This window comes from Neoarius graeffei, chromosome 4, assembly GCF_027579695.1.
Source record: "Neoarius graeffei isolate fNeoGra1 chromosome 4, fNeoGra1.pri, whole genome shotgun sequence".
NCBI lineage: Eukaryota > Metazoa > Chordata > Actinopteri > Siluriformes > Ariidae > Neoarius > Neoarius graeffei.
In genome coordinates this window covers 25,647,716-25,672,783 of record NC_083572.1, presented here as the reverse complement: position 1 = coordinate 25,672,783, position 25,068 = coordinate 25,647,716, and the positions used below count along the sequence as shown (strand labels likewise).

At 40.3% G+C, this 25,068-nt stretch overlaps 1 protein-coding gene across 3 annotated transcripts in view; it reads left to right on the top strand.

Annotated features, from left to right (window-relative positions):
• Nucleotides 1-25,068, top strand: part of aamp (angio-associated, migratory cell protein) — a 160,982-nt gene that overhangs the window by 44,658 nt on the left and 91,256 nt on the right. For all 3 annotated transcript variants that reach the window (XM_060919062.1, XM_060919061.1, XM_060919060.1), the window contains exons 3-4: nt 2,720-2,839; nt 2,952-3,091. In XM_060919062.1, coding sequence (XP_060775045.1) covers nt 2,720-2,839; nt 2,952-3,091 — 260 coding nt within the window. The remainder of the gene's footprint in view (nt 1-2,719; nt 2,840-2,951; nt 3,092-25,068) is intronic.

Sequence of the window (25,068 nt, the reverse complement as noted above, 5' to 3'; positions counted from 1 at the left end):
TGAGTTTTTAATTGAAAAACAAAAAATTTAATCTTTGACACTTAATTCCAATTTGCATAATAATTTGGAACGTGGTGTATCCTCGCCTCCCCGTGATCATTTTTATTTCAGATCAACTTTATTTAAACATAAGTTGATCAGCAGAGCTGGTGGGGTCGTGCATGTACAGATGATACAAATACAAAAGACTAAATCGTCTTTTGGAAAAAAAAACTTAATATGATTATCTGTTAATTATCTTCACATTAATTTAATAGTATGCATAACTATTTCTGTATTCAGTTTATGGCTACAATATGATAATTTTATTCTACTAATGTCAAATTTAGGTGGTAAAGTTTTCTTTCATAGGGAAAATATTTGTGTTAGTGTGTAAGGATCTAATCCCATTGAGTGGCTTCTACATCCACTTCTTTTACTATTTCATTTTAATAACCTGCTTGTTTTCTGCACACAAACATGGCAATAAGTTCCTGTGTTACCCGATTAGACTCCACTTTTGGATCATTAATCACTTTTGACTGCGAATGCCCTGCATGCATGGTTTCGCTTCTGGCACATCCATACAGTTGTATACATAATACCTACAATCTAAAAATGTGTTTATTGCATTTTATTTAAATTTCTATCTGTAGTAGGGAGTGATGTTGCATCTCATTAATATGCTTTAAAATAGATTATTAGATTGCAATAGAATAGATGAGCCAAAATAATTGGGGATCTTTTTTAATGGGCCCTGACTTGGTACAAGTATGAATAGGTGGGTCTTAAAGCAGAAAAGGTTGAGAACCCTTGCTTTACAGGGCCCCGATCTTGATGCATATAAGGGGTCATCCATAATTTTCATCATTATCATGAGTCTACAAAGAGTAGACTTTTGAGCAACCCCCCTCCCCCCAAAAAAATTGTACATTAGCAGACAAAAAAATGATGGATCTACGTGGAATATGAATTCAAAATAAAACCATGTCTTGCATTACTTTTTATTAAAATCGGATGACAGGACAATACAAAGATTCACAAGAGAAGAAAAGAAGACGCAAGACGGGTCCAGAAGTTTTCATAGAAAGCAGGCGATTCATTTTTGAAAATTAGGGACTGTCTTTTTAAGGGGAGCTGTTGCCTTTTGGCTCCTCATGAACAATAGGAAATCCAGTTTTGGAGCTGGGACTGGTCGTGCAGGACTTTCATTCTGAAATGGAAGAAAAGAAGACTGACTGTATAAAATTCAACTGACTGCTGACGCAAGTACAAAATACCCATATGATATCCTACGTACCGTTTTACGAGAGAAATAATCCCGAATTGTAAAAGTTGACTTGACTTTTTCCATCCGGATGATCGCTTGCTGCCACAGCTCAGCTTGCTTTGAAACGTTCGTTTTTGATTCTTTCCAAGCAGCCTGTCCTGCCCTAACTGCCTCCTGCCGCTTCTCAGATGAATGCAGGAAACAATAAACATTTAAAAACTGCTCATACTCGTTTGAAGGAGTCTTGTGAATAGCGGTATTTTTTGCTATTCACAAATTTGTAAAGAGGTCAAAATCTGGGTCAGCCATTGTTGTTGTATTGAAGAAAGAAAGCATGTAGAGCTAGCTGGCAACACCAATGTGGCGCGAAATTTTTAACATGGCAGCCGCCAATTCGCACATTAACGGCTCATCATTTTTTCATTTTTAAAAAGTGTATGCCTGGTCATTAACCCCCCTCCCCCCTGCGTACGGTTTGTACGCTTGTGATAATGATGAAAATTATGGATGACCCCTAATGCTGAGAGGGCAGTCCACCTCGGGTGGACGGAGGGACAGCGTGAACGACGCTCATAATTTGTAGAGGCTGCACAGGAAACTGATGTAGATGAGTGGGACAGGTTGTTTAATTTGCTCCTAAATGCAATGGCAAACTGAATAAGACAGTACTGTAGTACAGACTCCTGTTTTATAATGTTTTTAGTTTTATAATTCATCTTTACAAAATTTCCTAGTCATTGTTATAGGGAAAACAGTGTTGTGTCCTAAACTCTATATATAAAAAGATGTATTATGTACTCGTACCATACGTCAGTCTTACATATATGATATTGATTTATGTTTCCTGTTTTCAGGACTTGTCTTATTCTTCGGTTGCAGAAATAAATGTTTTTAAAAATCAGTGTGGGGTAATTAATTAATTAAACAAACATGTACTTTTGTCTAAATAACTCAGTTATACCCTTGGAAAACATCCGTATTGCCTTGAACCATGTACTTGAAAACCTTGCCAAAATACCACAAGATTTTAAGGCAAAAGGAAATTCAAGGGGGGCAAAAAAAAAAAATTGAGGCCATTTGCCCTGCAGGGCAAAAGGTGTCAAAAGTTAATGTTGAGGCCTGCCATCAAAAGCATATAAAAGTACACACATTTTACGTGAAGTTATAATGCAGTAATATAAGTTGATTCTGTATATAAGTGCACTTTATCATGACTTCGGCCGACCAGCTACATGGCTTGCTCACGCGGTGTCGCTTCCTGATTTCCCAAACTATGGGGGAGGGGCACAGAATGTGCATGCATTAATAGTGCGTCAGAACAATTAGTGGTGTTAAAAGGAATTTGGTTAATGTGTCATGTTAACGTTGATAGCCCTAATTATAATAAATATAAAGATTAGTATTAACAGGCAGTTGGCTGTGTTTGATGGTGGTGATGCAATTATTCACTCTGTAAATTCTCTGGTTCAGGTTCTGTGTTCTGCATCAGTTTGGACCTAGTAACAAACAACCTAGCCATCACAGGTGGTGAGGATGACAAAGCTTATGTATGGAAGGTCAACAATGGAGAGGTGGTGTTTGAATGTACAGGTATGATTTGCCCACACATCAACTTTGCCAAAACTCAAAAAAAATTTTTTATTTTATTTTAATAAATCCACTTTTTTTTAAAATGCAGTTTTCATTCACGTGTTTTTGTTAGGCCATAAGGACTCTGTTACATGTGCAACATTCAGCCATGACTCAAAGCTAGTGGCATCTGGGGACATGAGTGGTCTGATTAAAGTGTGGAAAGTTGAAGCCAAAGAGGAGATCTGGTCTTTTGAAGTAGGAGATCTAGAGGTATGTAAACTGAAGCAGAAAACAGCTAGGTTCCAGTCCATATTAAAAAGAATAGGCTTATGCAATTTTATGTAGGTTTCCCCCCCCACAGCCAATCATAAGATACAAGATTGAGAATAGTACAGTTGACCGTTAAATGTGTGTATTGCACATATTAAGTAAATATCAAGCTCAAGGCTATGTATAAATATGTAGTATATTTAACTGACTCCAATTTATCTGGTTAATATAGCTTCCCAACCATGAACCTTAGCTGTTCTCCTTTTCATTTGGCATAATAGATACTGACCAGTGAACATAGTTTTAGAATTTTTATTTTATATTTATTATTTTGAGATCCATATCCAGTTCCTTTCTTTTTGGGGGGAGGAACTTGATAGACTTTCTTTGTCTTGAGTGTTTTGTCTCTAAATACTTTATGAATTTTGATGGTTTCATGCTTTCCTGTAACTCCCTACACACTGGTCTGCACAAACCATGCTTGTTGTTTTTTGTTTACCTTGCATAGTTTTTTTTTTTTTTCCTCCCTCCTCCCCCTCCAGGATTTTATAGGAATTTCACTCCATTTATCAATGTTGGCAGCATCTGTTTACAGGTGAATTAGCGCAAAATTAACATAATTTAATTGGATGCATGACATGACCATATTTTTCTTTGGGTACAGGGAGCTGCTGCTTCTTACTTTTTGAAACAATTTGGTTTATTGTCATATTTTCCCCATCGTTTTCTGTTTTATAATGCACATTTAGCAGTGCTTCCCCCCCCTTCCCAACAGTCTACAACCCAGTCATAAAGGGCCTGCGACCCAGATTTTGGTTGACCCACCAGTTGAGAAACACTGTTACACTATGCAAGAAAAATACAAGCAAAAAGTATAATATGAAAAAAAAAACTTGCCCAGGAGAAGGAAAGGTCCATAAATATTTGGACTTTGATAAACTTGAACATATTTTACCTGAAGGGCGGCACGGTGGTGTAGTGGTTAGCGCTGTCGCCTCACAGCAAGAAGGTCCGGGTTCGAGCCCCGTGGCCGGCGAGGGCCTTTCTGTGCGGAGTTTGCATGTTCTCCCCGTGTCCGCGTGGGTTTCCTCCGGGTGCTCCGGTTTCCCCCACAGTCCAAAGACATGCAGGTTAGGCTAACTGGTGACTCTAAATTGACCGTAGGTGTGAATGCAAGTGTGAATGGTTGTCTGTGTCTATGTGTCAGTCCTGTGATGACCTGGCGACTTGTCCAGGGTGTACCCCACCTCTCGCCCGTAGTCAGCTGGGATAGGCTCCAGCTTGCCTGTGACCCTGTAGAACAGGATAAAGCGGCTAGAGATGATGAGATGAGATATTTTACCTGTCTACCATAGAATATAGACCCTTTGCACTGATGTCACATTTGTTAGCAACCATTGCTACCTTTATCCTGGGGGACAAGCGAACTTTTGTTTACATGCTATTCATATACGGAAGCCAAGTGAAGATGTCTGTTGCTGTTGTCTGAAGAAAACTACAGCTAAAAAAAGCTTTACTACCGGATTACTTGGACAATCTTAAAAAGAAGCAAAGGATAGATGTACACAGAAATGAGTTTATTTGTAGTTATGATCCTTACAAAATTCCTCGAAACGATTGGAATGACTGTGTAGATTTGTGGCCAAGCGTTAGCTACGGGTTGGAAGAGTCCCTCCACAGAAGACCAATTAAAAAAAAAAAAACTACAAAAGAACTTTTCCCTGACGTCAGCTTTTAGGATCAGAATGCTGTAAAAGCCAGAGCATTTACCCTCAAAGGACTAGTACCTGAACTATGAGCTAAATGGTATTCCCTGCCCTCCATATCTCAACAACCCCAAGGACACCTAGGTACAGAGCTGTTTGCACTCTATCATTTTATATAGTGATACTTATTATTGGTGAAACATCTGAAGTGTTGTTTGTAAAATAATTATCTTGCTCGAGACTTTCAAACAGATTTTATTTTAATTTTACCTCATGGTGGATGGTAAAATAATTAAATGCTAACAGAACTAGCACATTCCAATTGTAGCTATTGTTATATAGTAACTATAATCACCCTTGCAATAATAATTTCAATAAATGATTTCATTTATTGAATGAGATCATTTATTGAAATTATTATTCAATGATTTCAGTTAACTCTTCATTCACTTTATTCTCTATTCAGAAGGTACAACTGAGTCACATAGGTTGATAAGTGTGCAACTGACACAGTAATAATTTTATCCAAAATAGTTTTTCCTGCCTTAGTCGATTTTATTTCCATTTCACATGCATGCGGCTGTTGTAAAGGTGGGTGTGGAATAGAGCCCTGCACTCCCGCGGGAGTCCCGTGGGACCCGACGCAAAGCAGTGCGGCGCGGGACAAATTTTGAAAGCTCGTTGCGAGCGTGGGCGGGAGGGTGAGTGCACAATGCCGGAGCGGGCGGGAGAGGTGATAAGCTGCAGTCCCGCTAACTAAAAACGTGTTTAAAATAAAATTTATAAATTATTAATTTGTCTATCATATATAATTTGTGCTGGATATTTTATTTGGCATTAAAAACATTTTAAGATGCCTAAATTTGCGGATGTGGTCTAATCTCGCGTACATTTCCGATTCCTTTCTGCTCTTCCGTGTTTGAGATTGGGCCAAAAAAAAAAAAAAAAGTGTGTTTCCGGTTACCCGACCGACCCTAATCCGTACCGCCCGACCCTAAACTTTTTTTTTCGTTTTTTTCCCAGTCGCGACTTTTACATATAACCCAACCGCGTGAACCGGAAGTTTTTGTCACTCACTGGGAAAATCAGGGCTTTCCACAAGTGCCGGCTGCCGGCCATACAGCCGACTACACAATTAAGTCCAGCCGGCTACTTTAATGACTTATTTTTGTAGCCCACAGGCTCTAAATATTAATTTTCGATTTTAATAAAATTAAATGTTTATCTAACGGACTGACAATAATGTCAAACTGAACCGCACTCATTTAAGTTGTGATTCGCGCTGTTTGTACCGATAATAACCACAAATTCCCCGCAGACTTTGTTGATCAGGGGAGAGTAACTCATCCGCGGCCCCGACATGCGGTGTGCGCGCGCACACTCGGCGGAGGCAGTAGTGTGTCGGGGCCGTCGGAGGAGACATCGGAGGGAACAGAAGCAGAGATAACGCTTATTTTGTCTTTCACCTAGAGACATGATTCAAACTTTAAAACGGAGACAAAATTCTCCTGTGTGGATCTGGCATTCAACTTTTTTGCTAGGTTCTATACTTTTTGATCAGTCACAGATCAAACACCATGAGCAAATCTGGAGAAATTCAGACTTTATAATGGGTGTCTATGGCGTTACACACCAGTGGAGCTCAGGAGTTTAGAGTGTAGGCAGCTTGAAAAAAAAAGCTCTAACTTTCTCATTTAAACTGTTTTCTCAGCCACAATTTTCACTCTACACACACAATTTTCTCAAAAGTTGTAGTCACACATTGTGTGAATCAAGACAAGTGTCTACCTGAGCGATAGGATTTACAGTTTTTGAATGAGAAGCCTGAAAGTAACGAGACTCACATTATAAACGTGGCAGCGCTTTTACTGCAAAATCAGAAAAGTCACTTGTTTTTAACTCGCTCTAGTGTCCACATTTTTTACACTAGGGACAAAAAAAATTATATTAATGTGTTCATGGGAGCCTTGTAGCACTCAATGTGAAAGAATTTTGTGAATAGCTCCTTTCGTTTCCGTGTAAATCAGCGTTGTTCGAGGAGAGGGAACTCTGAGAGAAAAAGCGCTCTTTGCTTGTTATATTGTGTCTTTTCACTGCACCGTTACCAAGGCGACGAGCTCCACTCAGGGAGCAGAGAGGGGAGGGGCTTCTCTCTCTCTGAACTGAAACAAACATGGTGTATTGAGCTGTTATATTTACAGAAAAATTCATGTTAAAAGGTGTCTCATGCTGCATCAGATTCATCAGAAGGTGGTAACTCAGGTGACCTGCAAAGAAATTCATTATATTTTTTGTGAAATTATTCCTGTCTAAATATAGGTTATGGCAGCCATCTTGAAAAAAAAAAAGCCTGCCTACTGACCCTAGTTTTGAAATCTACGTAACCGGAAACACACCTTTTTTTTTTTTTTTTTGGCATTAGAGCCCTGCACTCCCGCGGGAGTAGGTGTGTTGGGTATCTCTGTAAAGCCTCAGCTGCGCATGCCACCTGGCAACGCGCACCCTCGCTACGTGCGCTAGGTGAAGGATCTGTCAGTGGAGAGCTCAGCTAAGCTCAGCATGTTTAATTCCCCAAGCCAATGACAAGAACTTTGGTGAGATAACGCGAACGTCTGCATCATGCGGGATTTGCGGGCGGGAGCAGGACAAAATATGGCAGGCGGGAGCGGGACTGAAAATCATAATTCTTTGCGGGAGCGGGACTGAAAATTTTGTCCCGCGCAGACCTCTAGTGTGGAACACTCTCTTGAACTGTAGGTTCATTACTACACTCTGGCTCCATGCTGACATTTTGCACAGGACTGGGTTCCTCTGATAACAGAAGCAATGCTTCAGGGCCGTCTGCTCTTAATTGTTCTGGGTTTATTTTTATATATATATTTTTTTTTTGTTTAAAAATATTTTTATTACATTTTCTCAAAACGCAAAACACACTGAACTGCTCAGACATGACAGAAGAAAAAAAAGAAAAAAACTGCAGAATGTGGGCATGTGGGGTACAGTAAATGGAAAATAAATATGAAAATAAAAATGACAGTGGGCACAGTCTCCATCCAGCCCCCTCCCTTTCAATCTCCTGCAGCAAGACAGGACAGTATCCAAATAGGAATCAATACAGAGCATACAAACATAGCAAGGCTACAAGGTGCTTGTTAGATAGTGAGCACTCAAAACAAAGTCACAGAGACAGGCTAGGCTGATCTGGGAAATCCACAAAGCAAGGAAGATGACAGCGTGGGCCCAATATGCTGCAAATAAGGGTCCCAAACCTTATAGAAAGCATCTATTTTGGAGTGAAGCATGCACGTGATGTATTCACTAGGAACGCAGTCCATAACAATGTTGTACCATGAATTTTTTTTTTTTGTTGTTGGAGCAACATTCTTGATCCAGAAGAGTAGAATGTTCTTTCTAGCAGCAAAGGTCAGTATATTGAAAAGTCTTCTGTGTTTTACTGTCAGTGATCCGATCATCTGGGAGACCAAGATTGCACAGAGGGTCCATCCGTATTGGGACACCAAAGATGGCAGTCAGTTCAATCACAATACTAGACCAATACTTTTGTAACTTCACACATGACCAGAAGCAGTGAGCATAACTACCAGTCTCAGAACTGCATTTCCAACAAAGCGGGGAAATATTAGCGTCCATTTTGTTCTTGACAACAGGTGTTATATGCGTGCGATGTACAATTCTGCACTGTATGGATTTAGTGCAGTTACAAACACATGTTCATGGCCTGAGACCCTGCCAGTCAGCGTCATCTATAGCAACGCCTAGATCCCAAGCTAGCTTGATGGTTTGTGAGGTAAGAGGAGAATTAGAGTTCAGGGCTCTGTAAAAAAAAACAAAAAACAGTAATGCATTTCTTATTAATCTGTAGAGATGGGGCCTTCTCCACACATGAAGTGGTGTTATTGGTCATTAAGGTGGTGCAGAGATGCCTACTAGTACGGATTGGCCGTATTTTGTACGGAAAAGTTACGTAAATACGATGTTACGGCAAACAGTGTTATTCTGTACGGAATTATTATAAAGTCTTAAATTCCAGTGAGTTGTTTTTAAATGTCCAAGCGACTTTTTCAATCCATGTGCGATTCACGGCTAGGCTATTTATTTTTACGACAACCACACATTGCTGTGTGTGACATGCGCAGTTTCTGCACATGCTGTGTGTGACATGCGCAGATTCTGCACATGCTGTGTGTGACATGCGCAGATTCCACACATTTGTTCGCGCTATTTTCGATACGGTAGAATGGCCGTGCATTACACCCAGTCAAAAGAGCAATGGATACGCGCACTGCAAACTGTGTAGAACTGACATTTACATCACTCATGGTGATCGCGATGACTGCACGCGGCATGTCAACTCCAAAAACCATATGGAGTATGCTGAAATGGCGAGTCAGGCGGAAAGTAAATCTGGGGGTATCCAGCAGTTTTTTACGAAATCTGTGGATGAAAAGACACGGAACGTGACACGTGCTGAAGCGGTGATGGTTGACCTATGCTTGGAGTTGAACTTGCCAATTAGTGCCATGAAATGTAAGTTAAACTTATTCAGTTTCTTTTTACATGTATGATTTTTATTCACTGAAATATCAAACACTGGCTGTACTTCTTTAATTCAAAGTCTTTTCAGTGTTGCAAGTGCAAATGTACATGTAGTATGATCAAAAAGAGAATTTTATGATTAGTGCTGTTGGGATTGTGGCAAAAAAATTGATCATTCCACTGTTTTAAATACAATTATAAATGTCATTTTATTCAGTCTCTCTTCTGAAGCATTATGCTGAAGTATTTATATATTGGGACATTAAGATAACAATGTCGGACTCTCTTTGGCATGAAATAAGAATTTTTTTTAATTTTATTAGAATCCGTTAACAGGTAGAACATTTTGCCAAGCAATATAATACTTTTGAGGAGTTACATTCAATACTAATGATTGGTAGTCAACCGTAATGTCTGCAAACAGGGAACACTATTGTATTTATAAAAATGTGATATATTGTATGCTCTAGAAATTTGTTGAGTGGAAATTCAGTTGAGATGGCTGCTCGCATTTTGTTTATTCAATTCACACAAAACAGTTCTTTTTAATAATTTAAATGTTAAACATATTGGTATATACACCTCTTTATAATGGAAATGCGCATAAATTAATGTGACTGAAAGTCATTCCAAAATACTGAAAAATGTTTTCAAGAATACTGAAATTCAAAATTTGGGGTAGGCATCTCTGGTGGTGTCTTTAACTATGAAATCTCTAATTTGTAAATATCTGTAGAAGTCACCTTGATTTGAATAAACCAAATTGTTGTTGCAACTGCTGAAAGGATAGTAAAATCTGGGCTTTAAATAGATCACCTATTTTCTTCAGCCCTTGGGTGCTCCACACTTTAAAGCCCTGGTGCTTACAGCCTGGCAGGAAGTCCAGGTTATCAAGAATGGGAGTGAGAAGAGATGATAAATGAGCCTGGCCTTCTATAGAGCGAATGGATCTCCAGGCTCTGATGGTACTGAGAGTAATAGGGTTAGAGCAGTGTTATTTAACAGATTCAGGATTATTCAAAAACAATAGATTCAACAAGGGACACTTTGACTGAGAGGACTCAGTATCGAGGCTGAATCACAGTTGTGCCAGCTTGCAATCACCCGCAGGTGTGATGCCGGTTGGCAAAATCTAAGATTTGGTACATCTAACCCTCCATCACAACCTGCCATTTGAAGTTTTGTCATCTTGAGATGAGGCTTCCTTTTGCTCCAAATGAAGGAGCTTAGCCAGCCTTCAAGCACCTTAATAACCTTGTTGGATAATAAGATGGGGATCATTTGCAGTGGGTATAGCAGTCTGGGCAGGATGTTCATTTTTATAAGAGCAAACCTACCAAGCCAGGAAATAGGGAGAGGGGCCCAGTGGTCTAAGTCTGCCCTTATGGCATCCGGGAGGGGTTGGACTTAAACATCTGACCAAAAGTTGGTGTTACATGCACTTGTAAGTAAATGAAACCAGTGAGAGACCAGCAGAACGGGAAGGGCTCAGCCATATCTGGAACACGTGTTAACGACCCTAGGGGCATAGCCTCGGATTTTGCAAAGTTAATTTTATATCCTGAGAAGACGCTGAATGACGAAATGACCTTAATCAGGCGGGGAACAGAAGTCTGGGGTTGCGATAAGTGTACCAAAATGTCATCCGCATATAGAGTAATTTTGTGTTCCTTTTCACCAATGAAAATACCAGAAATTAAAGTGTTTTGCCTTACTAATTGGGCCAGTGGCTCAATAGCAATATCAAAGAGCAGGGGGCTGAGGGGGTCACCCTGCCTATTCCCGCGGTGGAGGGGAAAATTGTCGGATCTCAATCCATTCGTCAGAACCGCTGCCGTCGGAGAATTATACAGAACCCTAATCCAATTCACAAAATTATTGCCTCGGCCAAATTCCTCCAGAACGTAGAACAAATACGACCACTCGACCTGGTCAAACGCCTTCTCGGTGTCGAGAGAGAGCACGAGGGCCAGGTCCTTGCAGCTCTGGGTTAGTTGGATGATGTTAAGGAGCCTCCTCATATCACAGGAGACAAAGCCAGTTTGGTCCTCCCTGACAATGAGGCAGAACCCCCTCTAGGCGTAAGGCCAAAATTTTGGAGAGCAGTTTTTGGTCAGAGTTAAGTAGGGCTATCGGCCTGTATGAGGCACAGCTATCCGGACATTTTCCTTTTTTAAGGATAAGAGAAATGTTGGCCTCCCTAAGGGATTGAGGTAGGATCCCATTTTCAAATGAGTGAGTGAGCATAGACAGCAGAGGGTCTAAAAGAATACCACTAAACTCCTTATAAAACTCTCATTTGAATCCATCTGGCCCTGGGGCCTTACTGGACGGCATAGATTTCAAAGCAAGTAACGCTTCCTCTCTAGTAATTGGGGCATTTAGTTGTAATTTTTGATCATCAGTAGCTCTGGGGAGTCTTAAGTCTGCAAAAAACTGATGCATAAGGGTCAGGGCACCGTCAGGCTGCTTGGAACTATATAGGTTGGAATGCAAAGTGTTTATTAATGGTTCTGATATCAAATGATCTTACACCATTTAGAGTCAGTAATAGAGACTATATTTTGAGAATCTGCCCTCTTTTTGACAAGATTAGCAAGATATCTTCCAGGTTTATCCCCAAACTCATGTAGTTTCTGCCTGGCAAATTTAAGGGACTGTTTGGAGTCCAGAATCAGAAAAGTATTTAATGCAGCACATGCAGATAACAGTTCCTTAAACAAATCAGGACTCCAGTTCAGCTAGTCGAGATTCGAGAAGTTTACGCTGTTCATTCTTCACACGTCTTTTGGATGCAACAAAAGACATGATCAGTCCACGAGAGTATATTTTACACATCTCCCAGAGAACAGAGGGATTATCTGTGGATGGTGAGTTGATAGAATAAAAAATCTTAAATTCTGAAGTAAAGTAGGAGATAAACTTATCTTTGAGGAGATAAGGCTGAAATCTCCAGCACCGTGACAATGCCCTGTCCTCAGCGAGCAAGTATACCAAATAAAGGGGGACATGGTCTGATAACACAATGTTGCCTATAGAACATGATAAAGCAAGATACATTTTTGAGGAGGGGATGAAAATGTAATCAATTCTGGTATAGCTTTTATGTGGGGCTGAAAAAAAAAAGTGAACTCTGAATCAGTAGGGTGAAGCTGCCTCCACACATCAGAATATTCAATATCGTGACACGTATTAGTGAGCGCACTCGCTTGTTTAGAGGGGGAGAAATGTCAAATGGAAGTTTGTCAAGAGAGGGATTAAGGTGACAATTGAAATCTCCCCCCACAAAAGACTCCCCTGAGGCCCGAGCCATAAAAAACTGCAAAAGTTTTGGAGAGAAAATCAGGGGAATAGGCTGGGGGACAATATAGATTCATAAATGTTTTCTTGCGAGTATTCCTTTAACAATTATATACCGGCCCTGGCTGTCTTTAACACAATCAAGAGACCTAAATGCCAGCTTTTTACGAATCAAAATGGCTACACCCCTACTGAAAGAAGAATATGAAGTAGCAAAGACCTGCCCCACCCAACTCCTTTGCAATTTGGCATTATCCTTGTCCTCCAGGTGAGTCTCCTGGAGGAACGCAATAGAAACATCTTCCTTATTCAAAAATAATACTGCCGTCCTCTTGGCAGGTTTTTGGAGGCCACGGATGTTCCAAGAACAGATCTTAATATTCTATAAATCGGACATGGTCATAAGATACTATTTGCCATAAGGGCAGGGAAAAAAAAAAAATCAGAGCCGTTTACACCTACACTCACCCTGTATATGCATCCCATGACCCACATTATCAGATACATAGGACAGTTACATTTAACAGGAATGGAAAAAGCCACACTGATACCCCACATAAATCTTATAAGTCATGTCCTGAGCTAAACGCATGAACTACACTAAACAAGCATAACAAATGTACAACAGAGAAAAACAAACTGAGGGTCTTTCCCCAAATAAACAGGGACTTCACCATGCAAGCACCTTTCAAATCAGGGATGAGAATTTTCTGCTGATGGGCGGATTTCCGACTTTTTCAGAACAAAATGATCATTTTTGAGATCGATGTAAATCCGTTGAGAAATTTTCGGGGGGGATGGTTAACGATCTGTGGTCACCTTATAACGTCTTGATTCTTGGCAGGCTCCGGGTTAACACAGTCGAGTCTTTCGACATGTCGTAATTATCATTCACTTTTGCGACAATGTTCGACTTATTTGCAGTAGAATTTTCGGGAAATCCCATCGCATGCAGTGTATAAACACAAGTGTGCATGCTCTCCACGCGTGGCTTGCAATCGCCGTTCACCGACTGTACACACTGTTTGACGATACGCATTGGTAACATCGGAAAGACACGTATTCAGGCGGGGTATTTTAGCATATCGACAATGGCAAAAGTCCTAGATAAGAAGAAGAGGATCGAGCGAGGGAGATTGATAAAGGTGCAGGAATAAAGAACTGTTTTCGATGGGCTTGATTAGAAAGAACATTGAATGTCGAGATCGACAAGCAGACTGTCACAACGAAGCTCGGTGATCACATACGGAAAATAGACGTCCCAGGAAAAGTACTTTGCTCATTGTGTTCTGACATGATAAACTACGCTAGTAGAGGGGCAAGGACTATCGAACTTCACCAAAAAACACAAAGGTAGGTCGAAAATTATTTTGCCTGTTCAATGATTCATTATATTTATAATGTATATCGCACGAATCAATGCCGTGTGTGTGTGTGTGTCTCCATCATAGTATCATATCTATATTTCTGATTAAATTTTAGGTATGGTACCATGGTCTCCTACTCATTCATGGATTAAAGCAAAAAAAAAAAAAATCTGACTGAAAAAAAAAAAAGCTCCATGTCGTTGGCCCCTACCACGTCAGCGATGCGTCAAATTTTAAACGCCGTGTTGTCCATTATCCCCTTGGCCCCTACTTATAGTACATTTACATAATTTTAACAATGAATAAAGCTAAGGCAAGACTTTACCATTATTACTGGCTATAAATGATGAAACATCAAGTTTTCAGCGCAAAGTGCAAATTTATTTCAACAATACTTTAGTAATGCACAACAGTGGTTAAGAGAAAAGTGCAAGTGCAGTCGAACTTGAACCATGCTTTCAAAAGAGTGGAACAGAAAGAAAAATAAGAATTTGTTGAAATAAAGCCAGGAAACAAGAAAAGTAAAATGAAAGTTCACTTTTTCTGCTTCTTCGCAGTGAAGCCAAAGGCATCTAGTTTGGCAACACCTGATGCCTATTTTTGTTTCTTTTTCCTTGGCACAGCAGCAGGAGCTTGCCATTATCGCCCATTTCATTTCGCCAAGCCCATCTCCACTTATTCTTTACCGTTTTGTCGATGTCTGACACATCTGTGCCTTCATTTAAAAGAAGCATGTCCATGCTGGCAAAACCGAAAGTAATTTGACGCGCTCTAGTGATGGAAATCGAAGGGCCTATGTCAGGTGAAATATGGCCTTATACGCAGTACTCGAGTTGAGGGGGGATGTGGGGGGAGGCATCCCCCTTCTGAAATAAAAATCTCAAATCATCCCCCTTATAAAACGGCCATCCCCCATCACATCCCTTGTGCCATTTTACCAATTAATGTGGAAATTAGCCTACTATTATTTTAACAAATATTACTACCATTTCAACATTAGAGGCTTTGTGCAGTGATAGCCTACATGTAGCCGGATAAAAAAGACGCATATTTATTTATTCGGTTGCATCTCTCATTCACACCTACAGTACCTGTCAAAAGTTTGGAAACGCCTCTAATTCAGTGGTTTTTCATTATTTTAATCTGAATTGTAGATTAATACTAAAGTCATCGACATTATGAAGAAATGTATATAGAATTATTTGGTAAACAAAAAAAGTGTTAATCAAACCAGAATATGTTTTATATTTTAGATTCTTCAAAGTAGGCACCTTTTGCTTAGATGACAGCTTTGCACATCTTAGCATTTTCTCAGTCAGCTTTACGAGGTAGTCACCTGGAATGGCTTTCAGTTTACAGCTGTGCCTTGTCAAGAGTTAATTTCATGAATTTCTTGACCTCTTAATGTGTTTGAGACCATCAGTTGTGTTGTGAAGAGGTAGAGTTGGTATACAGTGAATGGCCCTATTTGAGTACTGCTCTAATCCATATTATGCCAAGAACTACTCAACTAAGTAAAGAAAAATAACGGTCCATCATTACTTTAAGAAATGAAGGTCAGTCAGTCCAAAAAAGTTTGGGATGAGTTGGACCGCAGAGTGAAGGCAAAGCAGCCAACGAGTGCTCAGCACCTCTGGGAACTCCTTCAAGACTGTTGGAAAACCATTTTGAGTGATTACCTCATGAAGCTGACTGAGAGAATGTCAAGAGTGTGCAAAGTTGTAATCAAAGCAAAAGGTGCCTACTTTAAGAATCTAAAATCTAAAACATATTTTGGTTTGATTAACATTTTAAAGTTTACTAAATGATTCCTTACGTGTTGCTGCATAGTCTGGATGACTTCAGTATTCATTTACAATGTAGGGAAAATTTTTTAAATAAAAACATCAAATTTGAAGGTGTTTCCAAACTTTTGACTGGTACTGTATATGGAGGTTTCAGTCACTGAAAACAGCTACTTTCGCAAACTCGGGGCAGAGTGGAGATTTCTGAAAACTCCATCTTCAGACACTCGTGTAAATAGGGAAAACGAAGCAACAGTGGGCGAGAGGGCGCGCGTGAATATAATGAGTCATAGGTGTGAATCTTTCACCGAATGCCAATTGTCCCGGTTCTTCATGAAATTGCACGTGCACGCACAAATTCATTTCAAATAACTGTTCTTGTGCACTTGCAACACCGGAGCCACTTTCCTGAATTTTGAGCTTCGGAGTATTGGCTTCCACTGTTTTCTGACCTTTTGTGCTTAGTGAATGAGACACTTCATTACTGACTGACTTCCAATTCCGGACTTTTTTGAAAATGTAAAATATAGGCCTACGAGGTTTTTTTTTTTTTTTTTGGGGACTTAATTCGCGTTGGTCCTTCACTATTAATTTTTGAGACTGACGAGGCACTAAATACTGTGGAATTATTTTCTCCTTACTATGAAGTTTGGCATCTTAAACAAGTGTCTCTCCAGCCCGACTCTGCAGACTCCAATTAGGGATGGCGAAAACTAAAAAAAATCTTGGCCGACCACCGAGCCTCATTAGCCGGTTAAAGTCGGTTAACCTATGAGTTTAAAATTCTAGAATTGGAATTATTACAGGGGTGCAAACGGCGCGCCTTTTGGCGGATGGCGCCCTCTCTACGGCTGAATCGCGCAGATCCGACCTTCCTTTCCCAAGGGGGGGCGTTGGAGCGTCCGACCACAACTTCATCAAAGCAAATTCTGCATATAAGCAAATGCCGCCACAGTCCATGAAACACAGGAAGTACAAGCACGAGAAGAAAACAGCAAATCAGAAAGCCGCACACGCCCGTGCCGAAGCCGCACAAAATTTAATGTACAGTTTAATAAACTGATTGCTCAGCTTCCGCGCAAACGCGCGCAGCCCCCTGATCCACTGCCCTCCGCCCACACCCCCCACGCCTCATGGACTGCAACGGCACCCGCCTATTTAGTAATTTTAATACAGAATCCACCTTGAAATTACAATCAGACACTCCAACGCCCTCCCCCCCCAAAAAAAAACGGATCTGCGCGATTCAAAAAAAAAAAAAGTCGGCATCTGCGCCTTTAGTTTGTGTGGAGAGATATGATCTGCAATAACATGCATTGTTGGCTATAGACCGAAACATACTTTCAGAATGCACTGGCCAAGGCAGGACTAAACTCGATGTGCCTTCTAATAATAATTTAAAAAAAAAAACAGAATAGTAATTTGTAAGCTAAAAAGCCTGTGTCTACACTTTTTCTTTCACCGAGTGGCAGCTGGGCAGGACATGACTGAATAGGTGTTTCTGATTTGTCAGCTGTCTTTAACTGGGGCGGGAGGGCGGGACATGACTGAATGGGTGTTTCTGATTTGTCAGCTGTCGCCCTTACACCGTATGGCATGGCCCAAGCGTTTACAACATGGAATTCCAGGTTCTCCGCTCCAAAATCGGCAGCTTCAAAACGATTGATTTTTTTTTTTTTTTTTTAACCGACAACCCAAAAAAAAAATTAACCGGTTGACGTTGATTCGGTCAACCACCAGTCAAACGGTCATCGGTTAACATCCCTAACTCCAATGTTTAAGTGAACTGCTGAAACCATAATGTTTAAAGATTAAATCGTAGGCTAATCAAACCAAAGAAAAATACAGCCTTTCCAGAACGTTGTCTGCTGAAGCCTGTTTAATCTACAAAAGACTTAATAGCATAGGTCTTGCTGCGGCTTCAACAGGGCTGTTTAGATTTTTTACCTGATCACCTTTCAATAGGCAAATATCATTTATTATTATTATTATTATTATTACTACAATAGGCCTAGTATTAGTAGTAGGCAAGTAGTTGCCTAGTAGTAGGACAGCCAAATTGTTTCATCAGTGGAGCCGCTGTTCTGATAAACTGTCCTACACATCAATGCGTCCTACAAAGCCCCACTGCGCATGTGCAGAGCACAAAACGTAATTTCTTGGCATTTGAACGGTTTTTGTCCTACATCAGCTGTGCTATAAACGGTGCAGCTCAACGGTGTGCATTCAATCTTTACTACTTAATCAAACATAATGCTGGTTTCTAGCCATTGCGTGAGTCTTGCAATACATCTGAAATATCTCCCTGAAATATCGCTGAGAGAGAGAGAGCCTGGTGCACTGTATGTGCGTGTGTGCCATTTGAGACATCCAAAATGTAATCAGTTTTTGTAATCAGTTTTGTAAGATTTGGTGCAAATCCGTAAACCTGTTCAAAACAAATAGTTGGCCATCTTGAAGCGTTCCAATAAAATGAAATCATTCAAAATTAGTTGTGGAAGTTTGTTTTCTGTGTGCTGTTGCGTCGCCAGACAAGGAGAACGGCTGGATGAATAGGAGAAAGGTAAAACTCAGTTATTTAACTCGAGTGGAGGTGGAGAAAATGAGTTTAATTCCAGAAATGGTGGACTGACACTTCAAGTGGAATGTTATACTTCTCTGGGTTGGATGTGTTAAATGAAAGTAAGCTTTAAAAAAAGTTATTGACTGAATGAAAACTGTATTGATGCTCCAATATGTTATGCCCTTTTATATCTTGCAATAAAAATAACATTTAATTACATTACATTGTGTAAGTGAGACATTAATTGTTTAAGTTGCTGATACTTACAAACTATAGGTAAGGTGTAGATTCTGCAAGTAAACCTTACAATCAGGAATTAGGTACCCATTACACAGCTGGAAGTAAGAGAAACCCATTTAACACCACCAGTAAACGCAACTTTGCTCCAAGTAACCTTTACTAGCTGGTATGAAGTAAACGTTACTAGATGGTTTTAAGCAACCTCAACATTCAAGTTCCAAGTAAGGATAACACATATTTTCAGTGGAGATTACTTTTAAACGTAAAGATGATAATTTGAAAGAGAACAAGTTATATTACTTCATTTATTTGAGGCAACGAGTTTCCACCTTTTTTTCAAGTAAGCTTAACTTATTCTTTTTTACAGTGAGTGTAGTATATTCTGGTGGGGTCATTTGAATTGTCAAAACTTCCTACATTCATATGTTAATGTAAAGGCATATTCTGATGGTCATTGAGTTGTCAAAGTCCTGCATTCATATATTTAAAGTAAAAGAATATTCTGACGAGGTCGTTTGAACTGTCAGAACGTCCTACACTCCTATTTTAATGTAGAAGCATATGTCCGAACACCCTACATTCATATATTGTAAAAACTTATTCCGATGGTCATTTGAATAGTCAGAACGTCCTACTTACTGTAGAAGCATATTCTGACGTGGTCATATGAGTTGTCAGAATGTCCTGCGGCGTCATTTGAATTGTAAGAATGTCCTACACTCATATATTAATGTAGAAGCATATTCTGATGGGGTCATATGAGTTGTAAAATGTAATATGAAATGTAAAGGCATATTCTGACGGAGTCGTTTGAATTGTCAGGACGTCCTACATTCATATGAATTCTGACAGGGTTGGTTGACATTGTATCAATGTAGAAGCATGTTCTTTGCAGAGGGAAAAATCGCGAACTATGACTAAAAGTTAAAGTTGAATCACACTGTAGGATTTCCTGTAATGTAGGACTGCTCGACAGACATGTCTGACATCCCCTCCTACCGTAGGACGCTTTGTGGAAGTAGGACCATTTATCAGAACACCGCCGTTAAAAGGAAACTGATGCGGAGCGCCGCGGCTCGCCTCGGGGTGAATCGCATCCCGAGGCGGGGAACTGGCCCGCCCTGGCAGCGCTGGTTCATTGGGGAGAGGGCAGAGGTCGCTGGCTGCCAAGTTTGGGGAGGCTGGGACCTCCCCTGGCCAAGTTACGAGCGTGCAAAGTCGAGCTGGAGCCGCCGATAGAAACAAAACTCAAGCCGAGCACTGCGGCTCGCTGCCTACGCCTAGCCTCCCTGGGACTAGACAGTAGCGGAGGCTGTATTTATTTATTTATGCCTATCTAGCGCAACAACTTTATTCCTTTACATATACTCAAACATAGCACAAGAAAGGGTTCAACAACAGGCAATCACAGGAGCTTGGTGAAGTTCTAAATCACATCGGTGTCAGACCTATGGGCCTACCCCCCCCCCCCCCCCCCTTTTTTTTTCTTCCTTGGATCTGCATCAATCTCATTATTGACCTTTAGCGCTCCCAGTTGACGGAAATCCGTCGTAGCGACAGAAAACTTTAATCCATGCTTATTGCTCGTTTCATGGGGGGGGGAATTGCTGGCATGTGCCGCGCGGGAGCGTCTGCCCAAATTTTTTAGGCTGAGATGAACTTGGTTTTTGATTTTAAAAAAATTTCCAATATGTAATGCCAATTGTACATGCCTGTTCTTTAATTCAAAATCACCATCTTGATCTTCAAATTGACCATATATAGTATGTATTACATTACACAACATCCTGTCCTGCACCTTTTGATCTAAGTAGGCGTGGCGGGTCATAGAGGAGCAGAAGTTCACTCAGGTACTGTGGTGCGAGACCATTTAGTGCTTTAAAGGTCAATAGTAGTATTTTATAATCAATACGAAATTTGATTGGGAGCCAATGCAGTGTGGATAAGACAGGCGTGATGTGGTCATATTTTCTAGTTCTAGTAAGGACTCTTGCTGCGGCATTTTGAACTAACTGGAGCTTGTTTATGCACTTATTGGAACATCCAGACAGTAAGGCATTACAATAATCCAACCTGGAGGTAACGAAAGCATGGACTAGTTTTTCTGCATCATGCAATGACATTAAATTTCTTATCTTTGCAATATTTCTGAGATGAAAGAAAGCTATCCGGGTGATGTTATCAATGTGAGTTTCGAATGAAAGACTGGGGTCAATAATCACTCCGAGGTCTTTTACTGCTGCACGTGAAGAAACAGAAAGGCCATCCAGAGTTACTGTGTAATCAGAAAGCTGTATGTGGTCCTAGCACAAGTACTTCAGTCTTGTCAGAGTTAAGCAGAAGGAAATTTATAAGCATCCAGTGTCTAATGTCCTTAACACATTCCTCAATTTTATTAAGCTGGTGTCTCTCATCAGGTTTTGCAGAGACATACAACTGTGTGTCATCAGCATAACAGTGGAAACTAATACAATGTTTACGAATAATATCGCCCAGAGGTAACATATATAGAGAAAAAAGCAGTGGACCCAAGACAGAACCTTGTGGAACACCAAACTTTACCTCAGTACGTCTAGAAATATCACCATTTATATCAACATACTGATAACGATCAGTTAGATAAGACCTGAGCCAGGAGAGGGCCATTCCCTTAACTCCCACAACATTTTCTAGTCTATCCAGAAGAATGGAATGATCAATGGTATCAAATGCTGCACTAAGGTCAAGCAACACAAGTAGCGAGACACAGCCCTGATCAGACGCCAACAGTAGGTCGTTTACTACTTTAACCAGTGCTGTCTCTGTGCTATGATGAGGTCTAAATCCTGACTGATACATTTCATGGATGTTATTCCTATGTAAATATGAGCATAACTGCTGTGCCACAGCTTTTTCAAGGATCTTGGAGATAAAGGGGAGGTTTGATATTGGCCGATAATTGGACAGCTGACAGGGATCAAGGTCAGGTTTTTTAATCAGGGGTTTGATAACTGCTAGTTTAAAGGATTTGGGTACATAGCCAATCATAAGAGAAGAATTTATTATTTTTAGAAGCGGTTCAATTACTCCAGGCATTATCTGTTTGAATAGATGTGTCGGTAAGGGATCTAGTACGCAAGTTGAGGCTTTTGATGTAGAGATTAATGAAAGTAATTCAGTTTCTTTTAGGGGAGTAAAACATTCTAACTGATGATCTGATACAGTTATATTGTTAACTACAAGGTCACTTTCATTGTCTAACCTTAAATTAGTAGTTTGAATTTTTTGTCGGATATTCTCAATTTTGTCATTAAAAAAATTCATGAAGTCGTTGCTACTACATACTGCAGGTGTGCATGTGTTGATAGTGGACTTATTCCTGGTTAATTTTGCTACAGTATTAAATAGGAATCTAGGATTATTTTTGTTATCTTCTATTAGGGAGGAGAAATATGTTGATCTCGCAGCACTAAGAGCTTTTCTATACTTCAGGAAGCTCTCCTTCCAAGCTAATTTGAACCCTACCAATTTTGTTTGACGCCATTTACGTTCCAATTTTCGAGTGGTCTGTTTTAATGTGCGAGTGTCATCATTATACCAGGGTGCTAATTTTTTGTCTCTGACCATTTTCCTTTTTAGAGGAGCTACATTATCTAAAGTATGGCGGAATGTTGACTCTAAGCATTCAGTTGCCTGATCAAGTTCTGCAGGGGCTGACAGTGACCCAATCAAAGTTGACAGCTCTGAGAGATCATTTATAAAGCTCTGTGCAGTAGTTGACGTGAAAGTACGTTTAATACAGTAGCGTGGTGAGGTCAGATCTCAGATCATTGTCTCATCTCATTCAAAATATGTCTGAGTAATAATATATGCATATTATTACTCAGACATATTTTGAATGAGATGAGACAATGATCTGAGAACTTCAGACTGTGGAAGTATGACTATATTGTCTACGTTTAATCTGAATGTTAGTATTAGATCAAGGGTGTGACCACCATTATGGGTCGGTCCTATGACATTCTGCTTAATCCCGACTGAATCTAAGATGGACACAAACGCTGTTTTTAAAGGGTCTTCTGGGTTATCGAAGTGAATATTAAAATCTCCGACAACTAAAGCTTTGTCTAAGGAAATAACCAAATCTGAGATAAAATCTGCAAATTCAGAAAGAAACTCAGAATATGGCCCCGGGGGCCTGTAAATAATAAGCAATGGAATTAACTGGGTAGACTTATTTTTCGAGGCTACATACATTATATGAGTATGAAGAACTTCAAATGTATTAAATGTATAACCAGGTTTGTGTGTTACACCTAGATAATCGTTATAAATAACCGCGACGCCTCCTCCTCTGCCAGTTAGACGAGGCTGGTGTATATAACTGTATCCAGGAGGACTCGCTTCATTTAATGCTATATATTCATTTGGCTTAATCCATGTTTCTGTTAAACACAGTACATTAAACTCCTGATCAGTAATGAGTTCATTAACCATTAGCGCTTTAGATGTAAGAGATCTTACATTTAATAGCCCCACCTTTAGATCAAAGGTGCTGGCAGCAGCTGTACAGTCAGTCTGATCTAATTTTATATTGATTAGGTTACTGGAACAAACTCTCTGAAAATTTCTACCTTTTTGTTGAGCTCGGGGAACAGACACAGTCTCGATGTAGTGGGCCCTGAGTGACGACTCTGTGCAGCTAGCAGACAGTCGGTTTAGCCTGTTCGTTTGCTCCCTGGCCTTGGCTCTGGATTGACAGAAATTTCTTCATCACTGTTGAAGAAAAATCGCTGTAGAAAGAGACCCTGGATCCGTTGTAGATTAAGCCTACGTCCTGGCTCGCCCTACGCACTGCTTCTATGACCCTCTGTTTGTCTCTGAACACGTGGAATCGTAACAGCAGCGACCTGGGCCTCCTGTTCGGGTCCGGTTTCAGTGCGAGGGTGCGGTGGGCTCTCTCCAGCTTTATGCGGCCGGCCTTCGTGGTCATCTTTAGGATGCGGGGTAGTCATGACTCGAAAAACTCCACCGGCTGCCCAGTCTCCGTATCCTCCGCCATGTCCAAACTCTCCGTGAGGGCGCTAACCTGCTTTTCCAGCTCCACAATCCTCGGCTCTTGTGCTGTGGCGGAGTTTTCAACTGCTAGTAACCTAGCCTCTGCTTCATCTAGCCGCTTCCTAGCAGCCTGGAGCTCTGTAGCATGCTTGTGGATAGTCTCAGCCAGAGGGCTACGTTTTTCATCAATAACTTTAATAATGTTGGAAGTCATTATGCTCAGGGCTTTAGCAAGGGCAGGGTCAAGCCCATCTGCGGTTACAAATTTGGTCTGGTCGCCATCTTGTGTGTCGTCGCCGGGCTCGGATGGGATGGTTTTTTTTTGTTTGTTTGTTTTTAGTCTTTATTTCCTCTGGTTCTTCCCATCTTGTCGAAAGACTGTTGCCAAAAGTTTTCCAAGGACATAGTCTGTTATGTTCAAAACAAAAATGTCTTATAGCGCCCAGTTGTTGTCAGGATAATGAAAAAAGTGGCACGGAGCTCTGGCAAAAGCGTCTGCTCAGTGCACCGCCATCACGTGACCCCTCCTGGGTTTGTTTGTTTTTGGCGTTTTTTTTTCCCCCCCCTCAGGATATATTGTACATGTCACTCCTTGTGTTGCGTGGTTTAGTTTTTATTTTTTTAACTGAGTTATGTCTGAGTAATTTGTTTGGTGCCCAATCTGGGTTTTCCGTGTTGAATCAGGAAGCTGGTTCATTTGTAAGAAAATAAAACACTTTCATGAAGAAGCTAACTCTTATGCGAACAGGAATAAAACAAGACTGATTGATTAGCAAACTCTCTTCCATACTCGCTTCCAACTTTTCTACTTTTAAATACAAGTTCTTACCTGAAATAAAATGATCGCTATTAAATGTGGATATTCACATATTTCTCTGCAGTTTTCAGGCCCAGATCTTCTCATCATATTCTGTTTTAACCACTCATTACTTCTTGAAGCATTTGCTTCTTTAACATTTTTCTTGATAGCAGGGAGATGGTAATAGCGTTCATCTATTTCTCTATTTGAACAACCAAAAACGGCACAAAAATGAACCATATTTAAGACCGATTAAATCTTTCTTACAGAAAAGACTGTTTGCCACCCAGGTGACATTGTCATATGATGTGATATGCGCAAGGGGTCTATAGGCGTTGAAATTAAAAATGAGTGTTTTCAGACTTTCAGCTATAATGTGAGCGTACAGGCCTCCAAATTAGGTGAATGTCGAAGAAATTATAGGAAGTTTTAAGGAAAAAACCTGTCAACAGCTGAAGGCCAGATCAAGAACACCCTTGGGAGGTAGGTCTATTTTGTGTAGACATGTATTGAACTGAAAATATATGAGCGATATTTCTGTAGTCTGTTATGTAATGGGACTAAAATCAGGGTTCCCGCTGGTGCTAATCATCGATGAACATAATCCATCAGTGACGAAGAGAA